The 18,401-nt window shown below is 35.7% G+C and overlaps 3 protein-coding genes across 4 annotated transcripts; 1 reads left to right on the top strand and 2 right to left on the bottom strand.

Moving 5' to 3' along the window:
* Nucleotides 1–1,235: 1,235 nt before the first annotated feature.
* Nucleotides 1,236–6,923, bottom strand: LOC144433823 (uncharacterized). Of its 2 annotated transcripts, none has more exons than XM_078122196.1 (5): nucleotides 6,686–6,923; nucleotides 5,926–6,194; nucleotides 5,363–5,594; nucleotides 4,423–4,656; nucleotides 1,236–2,433 (listed from the first exon to the last, which is right to left on the bottom strand). In XM_078122196.1, the coding sequence occupies exons 2-3, from the start codon at nucleotides 6,190–6,192 to the stop codon at nucleotides 5,415–5,417; spliced, it is 447 nt and encodes a 148-aa protein (XP_077978322.1). In that variant the 5' UTR covers nucleotides 6,193–6,194; nucleotides 6,686–6,923; the 3' UTR covers nucleotides 1,236–2,433; nucleotides 4,423–4,656; nucleotides 5,363–5,414. The 2 variants fall into 2 exon arrangements, with proteins under 2 accessions (XP_077978322.1, XP_077978321.1); XM_078122195.1 differs by having other exon boundaries at nucleotides 1,238–2,433; nucleotides 5,403–5,594; nucleotides 6,686–6,918.
* LOC144433743 (thyroxine 5-deiodinase-like) lies at nucleotides 2,212–5,116 on the bottom strand. The gene is made up of 3 exons (XM_078122102.1): nucleotides 5,099–5,116; nucleotides 4,423–4,656; nucleotides 2,212–2,433 (listed from the first exon to the last, which is right to left on the bottom strand). The coding sequence occupies exons 1-3, from the start codon at nucleotides 5,114–5,116 to the stop codon at nucleotides 2,212–2,214; spliced, it is 474 nt and encodes a 157-aa protein (XP_077978228.1).
* A 9,136-nt stretch (nucleotides 6,924–16,059) lies between the features above and the next one.
* Nucleotides 16,060–18,334, top strand: LOC144433742 (holothin acyltransferase-like). The gene is made up of 3 exons (XM_078122101.1): nucleotides 16,060–16,199; nucleotides 16,787–16,947; nucleotides 17,598–18,334. The coding sequence occupies exons 1-3, from the start codon at nucleotides 16,060–16,062 to the stop codon at nucleotides 18,332–18,334; spliced, it is 1,038 nt and encodes a 345-aa protein (XP_077978227.1).
* The last annotated feature ends 67 nt before the right edge of the window (nucleotides 18,335–18,401 follow it).

Genomic DNA, 18,401 nt, shown 5'->3' with positions numbered 1-18,401 from the left:
TGAGTGTAGAGTTTGTCACAATGGCGGCATACATTCCTAACAAGACCGACTTCAGTTAGATATTCCCAGGATTTTAAATCTCTCTCTCTCTCTCTCTCTCTCTCTCTCTCTCTCTCTCTCTCTCTCTCTCTCTCTCTCTCTCTCTCTCTCTCTCTCTCTCTCTCTCTCTCTCTCTCTCTCTCTCTCTCTCTCTCTCTCTCTCTCTCTCTCTCTCTCTCTCTCTCTCTCTCATGGTAGTTTTGTTTATTACAGGAAATGCCATTTTCAAGTTATGATAAAGAATGAAAAATGTCGACAGCTCTAGATACTATCCTAAAAAAAACTGTGTCTGTCAGCAGTTACAAATTAAAATAACTTTCCTGGAAATGAAATAATCAACTATAACGCCAACAGGACAGACACAACTGGCTTATATGATTGTTTGGTTTTTTTTGAATAAAGAAATTAAAAAAAGTTTACTGAAGCGTACACAACATAAGTAAACGAATTTACATCTTGATTTATGGTGTGTCAATCATTGTTAGACGATGCTTTCTTAGGAACAAACTCGGACATGTCAATGGACGCATTTATCATCATTACACTCTCATCCTGGTTTACTTATGCAATTGGTTTAAAGATTCACATGCAAGCCAAGTTCTTATCTTTGAACGGACGACATGGTTTATATATCCTGGTCGTTCTACGTCACGATAACCCGTGCCTACGTCACTGATTTTGCGGTGCTCAAAGCGTTCCAAATCGCCATTACTTTTCTCAACTTTTCATCAATTATATGCATGAGGAGGTATAAGTATATTATTCCATAACAGTTTTCTTCATTCAGCCGAAAGGGTTTGTCACTATTCGACTCACGACTCGTAGCGACAAGGCCCACTTAGCTAGTCACTTATATTTTCCTCAGCTGAAAGAAGAAAAATATTGGAGAATAATATGTAATTATACCACACGCAAGCCGGGTTTAATGCGTTCAAACAAAAGTGGATTGTATATCCTGGTCGTTCTACGTCACGAAAGCCTTCGCCTACGTCATTGGTTCTGTCATTTTTTTCCATAAATTATGATTGAGGAGGTATAATTCTTATTATATTGTTTTTCAATATTTTGTTCATTCAACCGGAATACACTCGTGACGTAAGTGTTTTATCACCACTCGTCTTTCGACAAGTAGTGACAAGGTACCTTAGGTCACTCGTGTTTTCCTTGCAATTGGCTGAGCAAAGAACATATTGGGGGCTCCAGAAACGAAGAAGAATAGAGTAACATACCCATGTTAGAAGGTGAAAGTGAATTACGAAACACTTGTTGACTTACATTTTTTAATAATGATTAATAGGCAAATACCTATACAAAGTTACTTTTCAATTTCAGAAAAATTAAGGATAGATACCTCTAAAATAAGTTACATCGGAAAACAACTTTAAGAAATTATTTCAGACAAAAACTGACTGATCACAAGTCAAATACATGTATATGCTTTTATATTGGTTTATTCCTCGCTGACTATAATAACCCCTTACGAAACTTAATATTGGTGTTCGAAGAAGTTATGTCTGTGTCTCAGTCATGTTGTTTCTAATTAATAGACTCTCCCAACATGACGTCATAATACATAACTTTCGACGAAGAGAACACAACATTAAGCTTAGTAAACGGTTACACTATATTTAACGTGAAATGTGCCTTAACTCTATGGCAAAATAAAACAAAAATTGTTAATTTTTTCTTGAAAACAGGACGATGGACTCCTAAATATATTGTATTATTTCAAATTGATAACAAACTGTCACATGGGAAAGTTTGAGAACTTTGATTTTCAGTGAAATTTATCTACAAAGCGCATTTTACCTTAAGATTATGACGACAAAGATTCATCATTAATTGTCTTTTAAGATGTATCAAGTGTTGTTTAGTGTAAAGTGTTTTTTCGATTTTTAGCTTTGTGAACCGTTTAGAGCATTTTATGGATTTACGGTATATAAAAATAAATATTATTATTATTATTATCATAAAATGAATGTCTCCCATGGATTGATTTTTTTTTAAATTATCATCATGTCTCTTTAGTTCCAATGAATTAATCATTCTAAATGTATACACTGTCAGAGTCTCAAGCAAACTATGAATCAGAATCGAAATTGACCGGATTTCCCGCCGAAATCTGGTCACATATATTGGCGGGAAATGAAACTTCCGGATACAGACTTCAATCTAGGCGCCAGAACGTCCGGTGTCGGCCTCGATTCCAGTGAAATATTTTGTCAACCATTCATCAACTGTGTCGATCATCCACGATATCGAAGTGACGGTGCTGTCTGTGTAATCGTTCCCAATCAATACTAATTTGCCATTTTTGACGATGAAGTTGTTGTCTGGAAACGAATCGTAGTGACCCGCGAATGTGTTATCCATATCATCAACAACGAATCGAACCTAGATGGGTTAAAGAAAAAAAATGGTAATTAAGCCAAATAAAATGTGTTTCCGATGACCTGACCGATCCTAGTTTAAACTCCGACCCTAAACATCTTTTTTTTTGCATTCTAAAAGGTACAATGGTAACTTCTATTTCCGTGTACACCTTCATGCCTTTGCTTTATCTGTGGTCACTTTTTGGTAAAAACTATATTCCAGAGAGACAGCAGGTCTTTTTAGACTTAGAACAGTTTCGTATTCGTCTACTTAAAATGGAAATATAAAGAGGTAATCACATGGAGATCTCTAGAATGTAAAGACTAACGTCTAGAACGAGGATGGGACGAAATGTCAAAACGTAGGAGAAAATGTTATAACGATTAAAATAACAGAAAGGGTCAATTTAAATATATCGTGGTATGTATTTCCTAGGATACCTCACGCGCGATGTGTTTGTTTGTTTGGTTCGTTTTATTCAGCACAGTTAGAAGATCTAGTAAAGAATGCAATAAAATCGCCCACAAACACCAAAATGCTGTGCTTGGATGACACTGTAAAAGTCGGAAGACTTATTCCCACTGTACATGTAGTCCAAAAGCAAAAGTAACAAGAATACAATATCGACGTTGTACGTGTACGTAGATACACACAGACAAAAATTAATAGATACCTTGTACAGAAAAATGAAGATAGATTTTTATTTTGGATTTCAAGCTCTTATTCAACCCTATACCTCGTATATTATAAGACAAATCATTCCATAATTTACGTGCTGAATACTTGAAGCCTGGGTGATATCTTGTGGCTACGCATGCTATTATGATAATTAACGAATTACCCAGCAGGCCTAGTATTGCAACGATGTGAGTATGTTGTATCTTAACGTACTGACGAGGACAGATAAGAGGGCGCTTGACCGAGGACGGATATTGCACTGTATACAATTTACATCGCTGTAGAGTGAGCTACTCAGACCTATCTATGCACAGTACCTTAAATACTATCAAAAAATAACGTAAATCATTGCGCATGTGCCTTTATTTTTTTTCGAGGGAAGGGGGGAGCCCGGGGGGAGCAACTCTGTGTCAAGTAATACAGTGATATGGTTTCAATCAAATTGAAAATGATAGGAATAGTCAAAACTCTACCGGTCCAGTTTGGCAGGGTTTTCCAAAATCTCCCGTGATAGAAAAGTATAAGCTTATCCTCTCTCATACCTTATGAGCACACAAAACCACCTCTTTCCTCCCCGTATATAGTCGACTGTGGGAGTTGCCCCCCCCCCCCCCCCGCGCAGGAACTTTTACATTATTTGAACGAGCCAAAGTTGATGTACTCCTTATTAAACTGTCGTTGTATAAAATATTAGTTTGTATATTTTAGCGTTGGCTAAATGTCATTATACTGCACACACAGGCCTGGTTCAACACGTTCGAACACAAAATATGGATGTAATAGTTATACGTTGGTTGTTCGATGACACAACTCGCGTCAAACTTATTGGTTCTGTTGTGCTCGAAATACACTAACAGTTTATTTGAAACTTCCGTTAGTTTTCCAGACTTTTTTCAGCGTTTTGTCACTACTCGTCGGTCGATTCATAACAATTCAAGGTCCCCTTAGGTTACTGGTATTCCTCTTGGCTGAACAATATGGAGGTAGTTTCTGCCTCCGTAGGTGAACGAAGAAGAATATCAAGAATATTAGCTGAATATTTTCACTAAACATAGTCAATACTGTATATAGTAGATTGATGTAAGGTTCAATACGTAAAAATTGCAATTACTTCTTAAATGTGTCAACAGTCTCTAACTCTGGTATATTTTATGATTCCCACCTACGGCTATGGACGTGTAAACATTCAATATTATTTCCTTCGTCAACGAGATGTATAAAAATTATTTCATATATACGAAGAAAAATGACAAAGTACAGAATATGTAGATATATAGATAATTTCGTCAACTTTCAATGTCAAACTCAGTTCTTATAACATTATATACCAACCTTGTCTGCATCCTTTACATTTGTACTAATGATATCTTCCTGAGGACACAACATAATCAGTTCTTCCGCTGCTTCCGTCTTCTCCTTCAAGTTTGTGTGTTGTTCGATATTGCTGAGATGATCAACCTTGAAGCCGTTACTTGGATGGGCTTCTTGTAGATATACGACAACTAGTTCTATTTCTCCTTTGAACTTGTTGTACAAGTCACCGAGTCGACCGTTTACTACCACGGTCTACAAAAAAAAGTGGATTATGTTAAAATTTGGTTAAATTTTAGTTTAATTTGTGTGTTAACTCTAAAATCGTTTACCAGTAGACAAAAAAAATAAGAGATTAGAAAAGGAAACAGCTGAGAGAAAAGTGCTACCCAACAGTTTAAATATTTTACCAACACCAATATCTTGTTATTTGTGTACAATTTAACATAATTATGACCTATTTGAAAATAGTCACTCACATTTAGGCCTAAACAAAATAATTGTTTGGTTCCGGTTACCCGACCCCACCTAGTTTTTCACTGCCAACCCCAAACCTTTTTGAGAAAAAAATAATAAAATCGCGAAAATTCCGAAGTCTCGCCAGAAATAGTGGATGCGGAAACTGACATCAGCTTAAAAAGACAATATAAAACTGTTCTTCCAATCTGTAATGACCGTACATCTGACGAGAAGAAACCAATAACACAGGGCCCATATTAAAAAATATAAGTACCTGAACTAGGTGAGACAAATATGATAATAAAATAAAATAAATAAATATATCTACCCCAACTATTCTAGAATTGAGTGTAATTGGAACCGCATTTTATTTATTTGGCCTTAGTAGCGGACCGGCTTTATACTGGAAACACAAACTAGCCTGAAGCAAACAAAAAAGAGAAGGACGAAAGAGTGGACGGAGACGAGGGGTATAGATCCAATCATGGAAGTATAAACCCACCTTCCAGGCTCCAACCGACTCTAACAATCGTGGTACGTACCGACAAGAAAGGTCAGCTTTTCGACGAGCCTAGGATTACTAGAGGTTTGTTTTTGTCTTGGTGTAATTCAGAAATAAGATGTTTTTTCCCGTCGTCCACTGATATCAACCCAATATCGGGGGCATCGTCACCCACAGATAATGGAGTCTTCCGATAATATTTCCATCCACTTAAACCAATAATATCTAAAAGCTGTCAAAGAGAAACAATACACAATATGTAACATTTCCAATTGCTAGATTTTCATAAATGCTATTCCGTGCAGTAATTAAAACAATCGGTAACAAATCGTCCTGAAACTGTCCTGACTTAGGACACCTTTGAGAGGTTTCCTGAAACCCTCCTGACATCGTCCTATGTACTGTCAGGACGGAGTCAGGAGGGAACGCGTGTCATCTACGCCGTAACCTTCCTACGTGTCTAGACACAAATCTATCCTACCTCAGGTAGGACTTGGGACTGCCTCAGGTAGGACGACCTACGTGTAGATAGATGGGGCTAATGTCGAACAATTCCTACGTACCTCCTCATCCCCTGCGTATCTTCTCAAAATTTCTCTATACATTTTGGTTTTCTTCGGAAAGTCTTCAGCAGTCAAGTTATACTTAGCAAATATTTCAATCCAAGAGGAGACCACGGACTGAATAACTGCCGTAGCATCTTCATTTGCAACATTGTTGTCAGACTGTTTCTGTTTATCTCTTCTGTGAATATTCTCTTTTCCATCTTTTAAAATCTTCAATACTAGATCTCTGTCATCAAAAAATGACTTCCCGTCTCGAGTAGCCATATCTGCAAAAAAATATATGTGGAGAATGTAATTATAATGAGACACGAGATTATATCGATATTACCAAATCTAAATAAACATAATAACGTAATACATACAAACATATATATATATATATATATATATATATATATATATATATATATATATATATATATATATATATATATATATATATATATATATATATATATATATACATACTCATTTAAGTATAAATGTCTCACTGGAGAGAACATGGCTCGATGCAATATTAGTAGCAGAGCATTATAGACTTAATTCAAAAGAATAAGGATGTTACAAGTCGTTACTCAGAGTTTCACGATTCCTCATCAGCGATCATCAGACGACTGGTAAAATTGTGATTGTCAAGGAATAAGAATATATATATATATATATATATATATATATATATATATATATATATATATATATATATATATATATATATATTCTTATAATATGGATAACGTAAAAACTATAACATGCCTACCGAGAAAGTTATGCTGGTATATCTTCGGCAGATCCAACGGATGACTCGTTAATGGCAAGGTAGTCAATAGTCAAATTACACTCTGTTTGTAGAACACCCCAAATTGGTTTAAAGTCGTCAGTGTACGCTTCCCCACTTATAAAGGTATGGTAAAGGTGTGGTTTTTTTTTTCTTTCATATCTACTTGAAACTGTCAATGACGTAAAGTAAGCCTTATGCCTGATGCCAAATTTATAATCAATAAGAAACGTCTCTAACTACCTGATTAACATGGGAGTCGTGCCAAGTCACGTGTGCCATGATGACAAAATATTTTTGGTTCCTTTTGTTATATATATGGACAATTGTAGTTTAATCTGAAAGAAAAGTGTTGACAAAAAGTAATGTTTACGTTTGGCTTTGTTAGTTCCACTGCTTTTGGTTAGTGTTTTGTCGTGTGTGTATAGGTACGTCTTTAGACACGACGGATGTTTACTGCATATATTGAGCGCAACGCTTTGTCCCAAGCATAAAAGCTGCCTGTAACAAATACAGGTGAACTTTTCCCTACTCATGTCTAGCGGCAATCGACGATGGTCTTGTGCTATCTATAACAAGGAAACAAATACGTGAACTTTCCCCCTCAACGGTGCAAGCAACCAAGATTTCTGTGCAAAACGCTGTTCGTAACCGTACCAATTTTCCGGCTTGAAGGCAAAATGCCATTATCTAATAAGGAATTGTTGGGAAAACAACTTGAGGGAGAGTATTTGATATCAGTGGGAAGCGTACTGCTAGTACTTCTCCAATAGAGGGTAAATACGTTCAGATCTATAGGAAAGGGGAGGGCCGCTCTAGCAGTGTGTGCAGTTCTTCGACATACTATTCCTGGATGGTAATAAGCATAATGACACGAACAATCGACCGGGTCGAGCCCACAGGTGCTATATAATATGTTGCCAGGCCTGCTGGATGACAGTTCAACAGCGAAGTGATATGGTGGTGTAGTAGCCCTGTCACGTAGTCCCAAACCTGAATTGATTTCTGTAGAAAATGAGGTTGTGTTTATGTATTTATGTGTGTGCGTCAGCATAAAAATAGCCGGAGTACTTCCCAGCACAAAAATTAAAAAAAAATTAAAAAATTAAAAAAATTAAAAAAATAAAACCCCAAGAATTTAAGATGGAGACTAACATGTGTCATACCCTTTACTCAGTTGTTGAATTATATCCGTTTCTAATTTTACCTCACTGCAATGTCCTTCAATCGTATATGTCGGGGATATAGATTATAACTTTTTGTATTTAAGGGGGAAAGGTACTGGTCATACGATAAGTGTGATGTTTGTTGGAAATAGTGTTTTTTTTTAAGTTCAGTCTGCTGGTACAAACAACTTCTATTTCCCCTCTCAATAAAACCCAATGTCAAAATTATGTAAGGAAATACTTAAACATTACATACACACATATATGCACGCACACACACACATACATGTGTACACACACACACACACACACACACACACACACACACACACACGCACGCACGCACGCACGCACGCACGCACACACACATACATACATACATACATACATACATGCATACTCACTCGTTGACTGTACCTGCCTAGAGCGTGTTCACGCAAATGTCTTAGCCCGTTATACGTTACGGATTTCATAGTAGTTTCTCGGTCAGCCCAGAGACTTGGTTAGCTATCTGACTTGACAAACTGGCTTGACAGTATAGCCTAGAGCCTTGGCTATCTGACTTGACATACTGGCTTGACAGTATAGCCTAGAGCCTTGGCTATCTGACTTGACATACTGGCTTGACAGTATAGCCCAGAGACTTGGCTATCTGACTTGACATACTGGCTTGACAGTATAGCCCAAAGACTTGGCTATCTGACTTGACAAACTGGCTTGACAGTATAGCCAAGAGCCTTGGCTATCTGACTTGACATACTGGCTTGACAGTATAGCCTAGAGCCTTGGCTATCTGACTTGACATACTGGCTTGACAGTATAGCCCAAAGACTTGGCTATCTGACTTGACAAACTGGCTTGACAGTATAGCCAAGAGCCTTGGCTATCTGACTTGACATACTGGCTTGACAGTATAGCCTAGAGCCTTGGCTATCTGACTTGACATACTGGCTTGACAGTATAGCCCAAAGACTTGGCTATCTGACTTGACAAACTGGCTTGACAGTATAGCCTAGATCCTTGGCTATCTGACTTGACATACTGGCTTGACAGTATAGCCTAGATACTTGGCTATCTGACTTGATAATGGCTTGACAATAAAGAGGTTGTTCTGGTGAACGGCATTTCAAAACCAGATAGCCAAGTCTCTGGACTATATCTTACATTCCAAATTTATCAATATATATGCAATTTGAAATTTGGTTCTCGTTGAGAGAATCATCGATTTTGTTTTATGTTTTGCTCAGATCGTCTGTAAATATACATGGTATAGTTGTAAGAACTCAAGTCGAGGTTTATTGAAGATCATTGAACATTTCAGTCAAGATCTCACGACTTCAGTCAAAGCTATATACCTCCTCCAAACCGGCACGGATAGGAAAGGAGAAGCAGGGGATTCACTTATGATATTGTTAAACGACCCTTTTCAGTCGCCACAGTTCTAATTTTGCTGTGAACACACGTTCAACAAGTCATTGACCCTAGGAAGACCTCAGTAACCACTTACGTCATCCTGGGGTAATTGGTTCAGTGTGATTGACAGATATTAGTCATGGTACAGACTAATCACAGAATACCATGGCCCGTACCAAATTATAAATTGCTGTTTTGCATATTTAAGAAGAGCCGGTGAAAATTATTCACTGTTTGTCTACCCCTTATATCTTCTAGCCTAGAGTGAAGTCATATTAAATTTGGACTGTTGTCTCTTCTGGGAGACGACAGTGAAAATCATCTCACGACTTCAGTCTAGGCTATGTACAGTCAATTTCAAAATACCATGTTGCTTTTCTGTTTGATACAACCACGCAGAAACCAACAAGAAACTGCCTATGCCACACTTCAATAGCAAGATCGCATTTTCTGCTACATTTCGCTGTTTGTGTAAACTAAATAAACCATTTAAATGCATTGCAACTCCATACAGATATTCGTGCTCCAATGTTGTCAAATACCCTATATGTATATGTCCTTTCCTGTCACGGTTCATTTGATGAGGCATGTGTAGTTCATTTCACATAGACAAAATGTAGCAAGAAACTGTACTCATTCAATCTTGTTATCTTAACGTGTAGCATGTTCAGTTTCTTATTGGTTTCTGCGTGGATGTATCGACAAACAGAAAAGCTGCACGATAATGCGAAATTCACTGTACCTTCAAACCGGGACGGAAAGGAAAAGGCGGAGGGGGGTGGGGGTGGCGGCGTGGGGTTCACTTGATTGTCAAACGGTCTTTTTCATTCGCCCCAATTCTAATTTTGTTACATCCCTGTTTCATAACGAGAACATTAAGTATATTTGTACAAGCAGAAATTAATCTCAGCTGGTTATTCGTTAGAGTGAGAGATTGAATGGAATTAAACTTGATTTCACCTTAAATGCAAAGAAGAGCATGACATACTCAGTTAAGGTAACAAACAAGAAAACAAATTGGAAGGGAATGATTCATGTGTGGACCATGGAAATAGTTCCTAGCAACTAATCGAAGTCTATGTACTATGCATCTATGTACCAGTACAGTATTGTTGACTGACATAAAGCAAAATAACAATAAATTTATATCTTATGAAATTATATCAGCTTTAGATAAATAGATGACACTATAATACAAATAATATAAGAATTATTTGGGCAAAGTGTAAACATATAGATTGATATCAAACAACACAAAGAGTCGTCACTGTGTACAGCTCCTGTAATAAGTCGCAGGTTTTAGTTTAATGGTTAACTGGAGCGCCATTAACGACGAATCTTTCTGCCTTTCTGCCGTGGCAATATAATTTTACATAAACGTTGATGTAAAGTTTTTGAGTTGATGAAGCAACAGCTAGTACGGTCTGAGAGACAATTGTGTATAAAGGTCGCCGGTCTCGGTCTTTGGCTGTTCGCGGTTTTTTGTTGTTGTTTTTTTGTTATTGCATATGCTCTGAGTGGGTCAATAGGTTGGGTTTACTTTGTCCTTGAGAAGCACGACGTCCAACGTAACAAACGCACATTGAATAATAATCTTTGAAAGTCTGGGTTGAACTCACTTAGGGGGGTTGAACTCTCCCCTATAGTGTGTGTTCAAGTAGGCCTACATGATATCTTCGCAACTACACAGTAAATTTCATTGTTATTTCGTGATTTATTTTCTACAAAGTGAAATATGAAGGGGTTTGTTCTCAAAATCGGTTTATACCGTAGATCACCGCGTGTTGCATTGCCATAGTGTTTGAATGGGTGGTGTATCGGAGTGATGTACGTTGTAAAACTCAAGTCATCCAGTACTGTATTGTTGCTTTGACGTGCTTCGGGGTCAATTACCTTTCTCTGAACCAAGTGAACACTTACGTCAGACTCGCGTCATCGTTAAGGTAATTAACATAAATGAGTACAGGTACACAACGGGTGACCCGGATCCTTAGTATGCTGTAACCTGTGAACATTGCACCACAGACAACGTCCTTGTCTGTGGTTGTACACGATATTACTACAACGGTAAGGGAGAGCGGGTGACTGTGAATGGTCCACTTCATTTGCCTCTATAGCTATTTTTAATGTTGGTGTGTTTTTTACGTGAGTCGTAATTGGGCATTATGTTTTCCAAAAATAATGTGAACAAATGAGTTAAACAGATGTGTGGTTTTGTTGATAGTGTTATTTGTTTGTTTCATTTTAACTTTTTTTCAAGTTGTTATATTAGTAACGCTGTACACTTTTTTATGTAACGCCCCTTACGGTCATTTTGACATATTCTTCTAGTTGTATTACTAGTATATATAGTATGTATATAATAGCTAATTGGGTCTAATAAAAATTGTGTTGTCCCGATTTACACTCAATTTTAGAATAGATGTGGTACGTAGATTTTTTATTTTATTTTATTATATTTTTTTCAGGTGCGAGTGTCTAGGTCAGGTAGTTATGTGTTTTCTAAATGGTCTGTGTGTTATTGATTTCTTTCCATCATATGTACTGTACAGTCATAACAGATTGGAAGAGCATTTTTTATTGTCAATTTAAGTTAATATCAGTTTCCGTGTCCACTATTTTTGGCAAGACTTAACAATTTTCGCGATTTCATTATGTTTTCCCCATTAACCATTCGTTGACTTGTTACTGAGATGGTCGTAATAACGCTGAGGAATCTATATATGCACCTGTTCCTGTTATCGCTTGTGCATATATTTCGTTCATTGACCAAAACCGCTATTATATATTTCATCACCGTTATATAATATTTCGCTATAACATAACAACCAGTATATTGAAATAATCAAAAAGAAGAACTAAGGTGTTGTTGTTTTATTTGCCCCCCCCCCCCCACACACACACACCTAGACCGAATATAAATGATTTACATTACAATAAAACTACTTTGACAGCTTATCTGGACCCAATCGACCCTAACATGAACATGCATCGTCATAAACCTCTATTTTAGTGGAGCGAACAGTTGTGGTATACAAACGCGGAAGAAACTTTCCTGTGTTGTAGAAATAGCTTTTTCAATGTTGGGAAAGCTAAACAAAGTTTCGTTATTGACATTTTGTTTTAATTTGTTGAAATATGGCTATAACAATGCATAACTGTTAATGGAGCATTGATTAGGAAAGTTAAAATTTAATCCGAGTCATTAACCTTAGCTTTTCGAAGCTGTTAACTGCTGTAAACTGTTACCAACCAGATTTAAACTGAATGCCTTCCGTAAGGACATAGTCTTTAGATATTCGTTCTTACACACAATGATTGTTGAAAACATGTGAAATTAGTTATGTTTGAAGTATGTAGAAATTTTATTGAATTTGAAGAGTGCATATGTAAGATATAACCCAATAACTGAAAATCGTTAATTATGCAAATGAGTAATTAAAACTAAAAGCTACATCACCTTTTCAGAACATGTACGATTAGTTATGTTTGAAGTATGTACCAATTTATATTGAATTTGAAGTATGCATTTGAAGATATAACCCAATTACAGAAAATCATTAATTATGTAAATGAGTCATCAAAACTATAAACTACATCACAAACCTAGTTAGAAGCTATGTACTTTGTTACCATCAGTGTATTTACCAAATTATTTTGAATTTGAAGAATGCTTTCTTAAGATATAGCCTAACTACTGAAAACCATTAATTATGCAAATGACTCATTAAAACTAAGTGTTACATCAGTAAGCTTTACGAGACATGTTCACCCTGGTATCATGAATGTACGTACTAAATGGCAAATTATATGGAACTTGAATCCTGCAACCTTCATGTATAACCTAATTACTTACCAGATTTAAACTGAATGCCTCCCGTGAGGGAATCACTAATTATGCAAATAAATCATTAAATTAAAAAAAAAACAATGGTAACAGGCTTTGTTTTTGGACAAGCGTGCTTTCTTAGGTTAATGTATGTAAGAGTGTATGATACTGCTTAATTACTAAATATCGTTCATTATTCAAAATACTCATTAAAGGTAAAAGTTGTAGCAACAAACTTCATAGGATAGGTGCGTATTATTATGGTTGATATATGTATCATATTATACGAAATTTGAAGCATGCATTTTTAAGATACAACCTAGTAACCTAAAATCATTAATTATGCACATTTTTCATTAAAACTGTAAGCTATATCAAAAGTTTTATAGGACATATCCGTTTTGTTATGGTTAACGTATGTACTAAATTGTATTGAAATTGAAGTATGCAGTCTTAAGATATAGCTTAATTACCGAAAATCATAATTTTGCAAACTATTCATTAACACTGTAAGGTACATCAACTAACATCATAGGACATACACAATTTGTTATGGTTAATGTATTTACCGAATTGTATTGAAATTGAAGTATGCAGTCGTAAGATATAGCCTAATTACCAAGAATCATTAATTATGCAAATTATTCATTAACACTGAAAGGTACATCAACAGGCTTTACAGACCATATGCGATTGTTAAGGTTAACGTGTGTACTGAATTATATTGAAATTGAAGTATGTATTCTTAAGATATAGCCTAATTACCGAAAATCATTAATTATGCAAGTTATTCATTAACACTGTAAGGTACATCAACAAACTTGATAGGACATATGTGCTTTCTTATGGTTAACGTATGTTCTAAATTATGTTGAATTTGAAGTATGCATTCTTAAGATATAGCCTAATTACCAAAAATAATTAATTATGCAAATTATTCATTAACGGTGTACGGTACATCAACGAATTTCATAGGACAAATGTATGTTGTTATGTTTAACGAATATACTAAATTATATTGAAATTGAAGTATGCAGTCTTAAGATATTGCATAATTAGTTGATTTCATTAATATGCAAATTTTTCTAATTAACCATTAACAGATCTGGCTCAAAACCTAATCAGGTCTAGCCATTACCCTAAAGATTATATATTCCAAATTTCATTACAATTGAGCCAGTCGATGTTTAGAAAATGATGACACAGACACACACACAGACAGACAGACAGACAGACAGACGGACGGACGGACAGACAGACACACAGACATACATTCCCCTTTTAATACCTCCCGTACCCTTACGGGAGGTAAAAATCATTAATTATGTAAATGACTCATTAAAACTAAAAGCTATATTTAATATCAAACTTTATATGACACCTGCACTATATTGTCATCAATATGTATACCAAATTATATTGAATTTGAAGCGTGCATGTGTCAACATCATCTGGTAGGTAACATTCAAAAACATGTATGCCAATATCCCTAGCAACCATGACCACGCCCATAGTAACAGCCAAACGGTGGTGCATTTCACAAAGATAACAGGGATTCTTAGACATGTGCACAAACATTCAGAAAATGTATGCTTATATGCCTAGCAACAAGACCACGCCCATAGCAACAACCAAATGATCATGTATATCGTAAAGATAACAATGGGGATTAATGGACAAATGAGTAAACATTTTTTTTAAAATGTATGCAAATATACCTGGCAACAAGACCACATCCATAGCAACAGCCATATGATCACGTATATTGCAAAGATAACATTAGGGATTCATAGAAAAGTGAACAAAAAAAACATTCAAAAAATGTCTGCAAATATGTCTAGCAACATGACCACGCCCATTGCTATAGCCAAATGATTGCATATAGTGCAAAGATAACAACAGGGTTGGATAGGCAATTGGATAATCATTCAGCAAATGAACACCTACACCTAGCATGGCTCAGCATGTGGGTGAACAATTTTGAGAACTGTACCGTTGTGCTACAACGCTATTGGCGCTATATTTTTATTTACAATTTGTTGAACGTCGGAAGGGTTTGTTTACTAGTACGTGGCCTTCGTTGAGTACGTACAGCCGTAAAAATAAGAAGAGAGACTTCTGGAAACATGACACTTAGACTACTAATTATTCTCAACAATACAGGCTTTACTTTTTCTTACTGATATAATACACTGTTCTTTCTGTTTTATTGCGAAACGCAAAAAAAAAACAAATAAAAAATAGATCTGAAAATGTGTCTGATTTGTGTCTATGTGCGATTTGAGAGATTTTTGACGAGAAAATAGCGAGAATTGAAAAAATCTATGTACCGTGGCATGCGTCACATTTCAAGAAATGATCAGCTGTAGTGAATAAATAATCATGTAAATAAACAAGAAATCCGGTATCTAGACTTTTACAATGGCTATATAATTAAATATTGTGAGATAGCAATTATGACTTACAGGTAGTTGGTGACAACACTAGTACCAATATCTACAAGTCTGTTGGGTTTTGAGGAATCATGAATTTCATTGCTTGTTCGAAATCAGAATGTTGTTGGTAAGTTTTATTGAATGTACATTTGTATCCGTTTGGTAGTAGTATTATATGATTATACGAACCACAATTTGTCATTACTACATTATTTTTAGTTCATCAAACTATGTCAGTCACACAATTCGTTGGGTTGATGTCTATTTTGAATACCGCTCACATTTTAAAATACTAAGCGGGGGTTTTATATTTTCCGATTGGGCAGAGTTGATTAGAAAAATATTAGTGGAATTATATTCGCCTGATAGTTTTACAGGAAAGTTGGAGGATTCGTCGTTGTTGAATCTCCATTCGAGTTAATCAACTGTTGAAAGTATGCCACATACATGTTCAAAACCTGACGTGGGCAAGCGGTCAAAGATCATACCTATTCAAATTATACAAAGCACAACATGGCAGCCATAATTAACTACACAGCATATAACGGGGTTAGAGCTGCAAAGCGATTTTATGGGTCAAGTTTTCGATTCTTTGCTTCTCATTTGCAAAAATCTAAACATCCATGTCAGTTTAGACCATTTGCGTCTGCTAGGTAAGGAATATAATTAACCACTTAAGATATTGTGATAATGGTCATAGCAAGGACATAAGTAGACGTGACACCAAAGACCGTTTCATGCATACAACAATATAATGACCGCTTTCTAAACGAGGTTATTGTATTTATTGATACTCACCCGATTTGAAGATCTTTCCGTACCTAACTTATTCAGTAGTTTATCATTGACGGAAGCGATGCACATTATCACAGGAATTAGACAATATGTTAACTGTGTTTGCAGTTTCAACCCTGCCTTCTAATACAGTTATAAACAAAGGGAGTTAGCTATATATCTCAATAGATAGCTATAGAAAGAAATAAGGGTGCTTCCATTTGTTTATCAGTTTATTTACATATCAGTTTATACCAAGCCTGTTGATTCTCACTGTTTCCTATTGTGCTCTTTTACCATAGGAATCGTGAGTCAGCTGATAGTCGTAGCAGTAATCGGTAGAAGTACACGTGGCCTAAAGGCTAGGCAAAATTAATCCTGACTTGACTTTCCTTTAAAAATGCTCTATTAATATACCAGATTACTTGGTTTTATTTGCAACCTCATTTCACTTAATATATTTTAGTCCAAATATCAAACTTCGACGTGCCACCAAAGATGAAATGAAGATCGTCAGTGATTTTACAATATCTGTTGATTGGAATATGTCGGAGAATCTCATCAAAGTCATGCGTCAATGTGCTGGAAATGGCATCTATGTTGCTGAGAAGGCTAATGAAATTGTTGGTAAGTTCAAAACAACATGCGGGTTAATCACATCATCAAGTTCTTTTGAGTACCAATAAATGTATATATATATAAGCCTTATTATCTCTGCTTCCTAATGTACATTTGATCTTACCACTGATGTTTATTTCTTTTGATATATATATTACTTTCGAGAATTGAAAATTGGAGACATTTTACATATGAATTATGATACATCTTGTCAGAATGCATGAGGCATATATACTTAAAATTCGAATATTGTTTCGAATATTGACCTTAATTTATCTATAAAATACAATTTTAAATATTATCATCTCAAGTCCACCTGGCAAGAGTGATTTAATATATTTGCCTTGTAATGTGTTTTATATGCATTTTGTTAGTTTGGTGTTTGTGTTTGTGTTTTGTATTTGTCTTTTTTATAGAGGTTTTCATTTTTTAAGGAGCCGGTAAATGGGACTTGCTCCCTTTGGTATTTTATTAAATAAGTAAATAAAATTCAATTTGATACTAGTGTTACGAAGGTAGAATACATTAACCTATCTGCACGCCTTAACAGACAAATAAGAGTATACAATTAATTTGTTTCACATTGTTTTTGTAAAGGAAAGTTTACATTTTCCAAATCCTAAAATGTAGGAAATATTATTATTTGATTACTTATCCAGGTACATTGCTGGTGAACATCATTACAGATAATCTAGCCTTTATTGGGATTTCAATCACCAAAGAAGGCCATGAAAATCAGGGGATACAACAGATGATGTTAAAGAAATATTTACCATACGCCGGCGAGAGAAACATAGGCAGCGTTGCTGGTAGTAGGCAACTAGCAAGGAGATACTCACAGGTGTTTGGATGTACCCATATTGATTCTGAGGTTAAAGTAATGAAAGGAAAGATTGATCACTCAAGTGTAAACGGGGTGAATGAACATTCACCCAAAGAATTTGATATTCTGCCCGTTGATGCTATACCCTTTGATAGCCTGGTCAAATATGATGAACAAATTTGTAATTTCGAGCGACCACATTTTCTCAAATTGTGGTGTAAAAATTACAGTGTTTTGGCATTTGCTGCTGTAAAACGTGATGAGATGAGAAATTCTACTATCGTAGGCTATACTGTAGCCTGGCCGATGCACAAAGGTTTCAATATCATGCCTTTATATGCTGATTCTGCAATTGTTGCAAAGTGTTTGTTAGACCACGTGCTCAGAATATTACCACATGGTACAACTATTTCACTGTATAGCCCATCTCCTAATATAGCAGCTGTAGAGATCAGTAAATCGTACAACTTAATGGAGAAATATACATACGTTCGCCAATATACAAAAGAGATAATACCACTACAAATAGGAAAAGTGTTTTCTGCTTGCGATCCCTCAATAATGCCGATATAAAGATCACTTACTGATTGAAACAATAATAGTTATGATATGATCACCGTATTTTTTATTTATATTAATT

The sequence above is a fragment of the Glandiceps talaboti genome, chromosome 4 (assembly GCF_964340395.1).
Source record: "Glandiceps talaboti chromosome 4, keGlaTala1.1, whole genome shotgun sequence".
NCBI classification, from domain to species: domain Eukaryota; kingdom Metazoa; phylum Hemichordata; class Enteropneusta; family Spengelidae; genus Glandiceps; species Glandiceps talaboti.
Note: the sequence above shows the minus strand (reverse complement) of the source record. Positions and strands in the feature narration are given on the sequence as shown.

What these genes read in the sequence shown, in the direction of transcription:
- LOC144433743 (XM_078122102.1), bottom strand. An exon ending in ATGTAAAGGATGCAGACAAG is followed by an intron (nt 2,434 to 4,422) that starts GTTGGTATATAA and finishes TAACCCATCTAG; the next exon opens with GTTCGATTCGTTGTTGATGA.
- LOC144433823 (XM_078122196.1), bottom strand. Translation starts at nt 6,192, where the DNA reads ATGGCTACTCGAGACGGGAAGTCATTTTTTGATGACAGAGATCTAGTA. An exon ending in GATACGCAGGGGATGAGGAG is followed by an intron (nt 5,595 to 5,925) that starts GTACGTAGGAAT and finishes TCTCTTTGACAG; the next exon opens with CTTTTAGATATTATTGGTTT.
- LOC144433742 (XM_078122101.1), top strand. Translation starts at nt 16,060, where the DNA reads ATGGCAGCCATAATTAACTACACAGCATATAACGGGGTTAGAGCTGCA. An exon ending in AGACCATTTGCGTCTGCTAG is followed by an intron (nt 16,200 to 16,786) that starts GTAAGGAATATA and finishes AATATATTTTAG; the next exon opens with TCCAAATATCAAACTTCGAC. An exon ending in GAAGGCTAATGAAATTGTTG is followed by an intron (nt 16,948 to 17,597) that starts GTAAGTTCAAAA and finishes TTACTTATCCAG; the next exon opens with GTACATTGCTGGTGAACATC.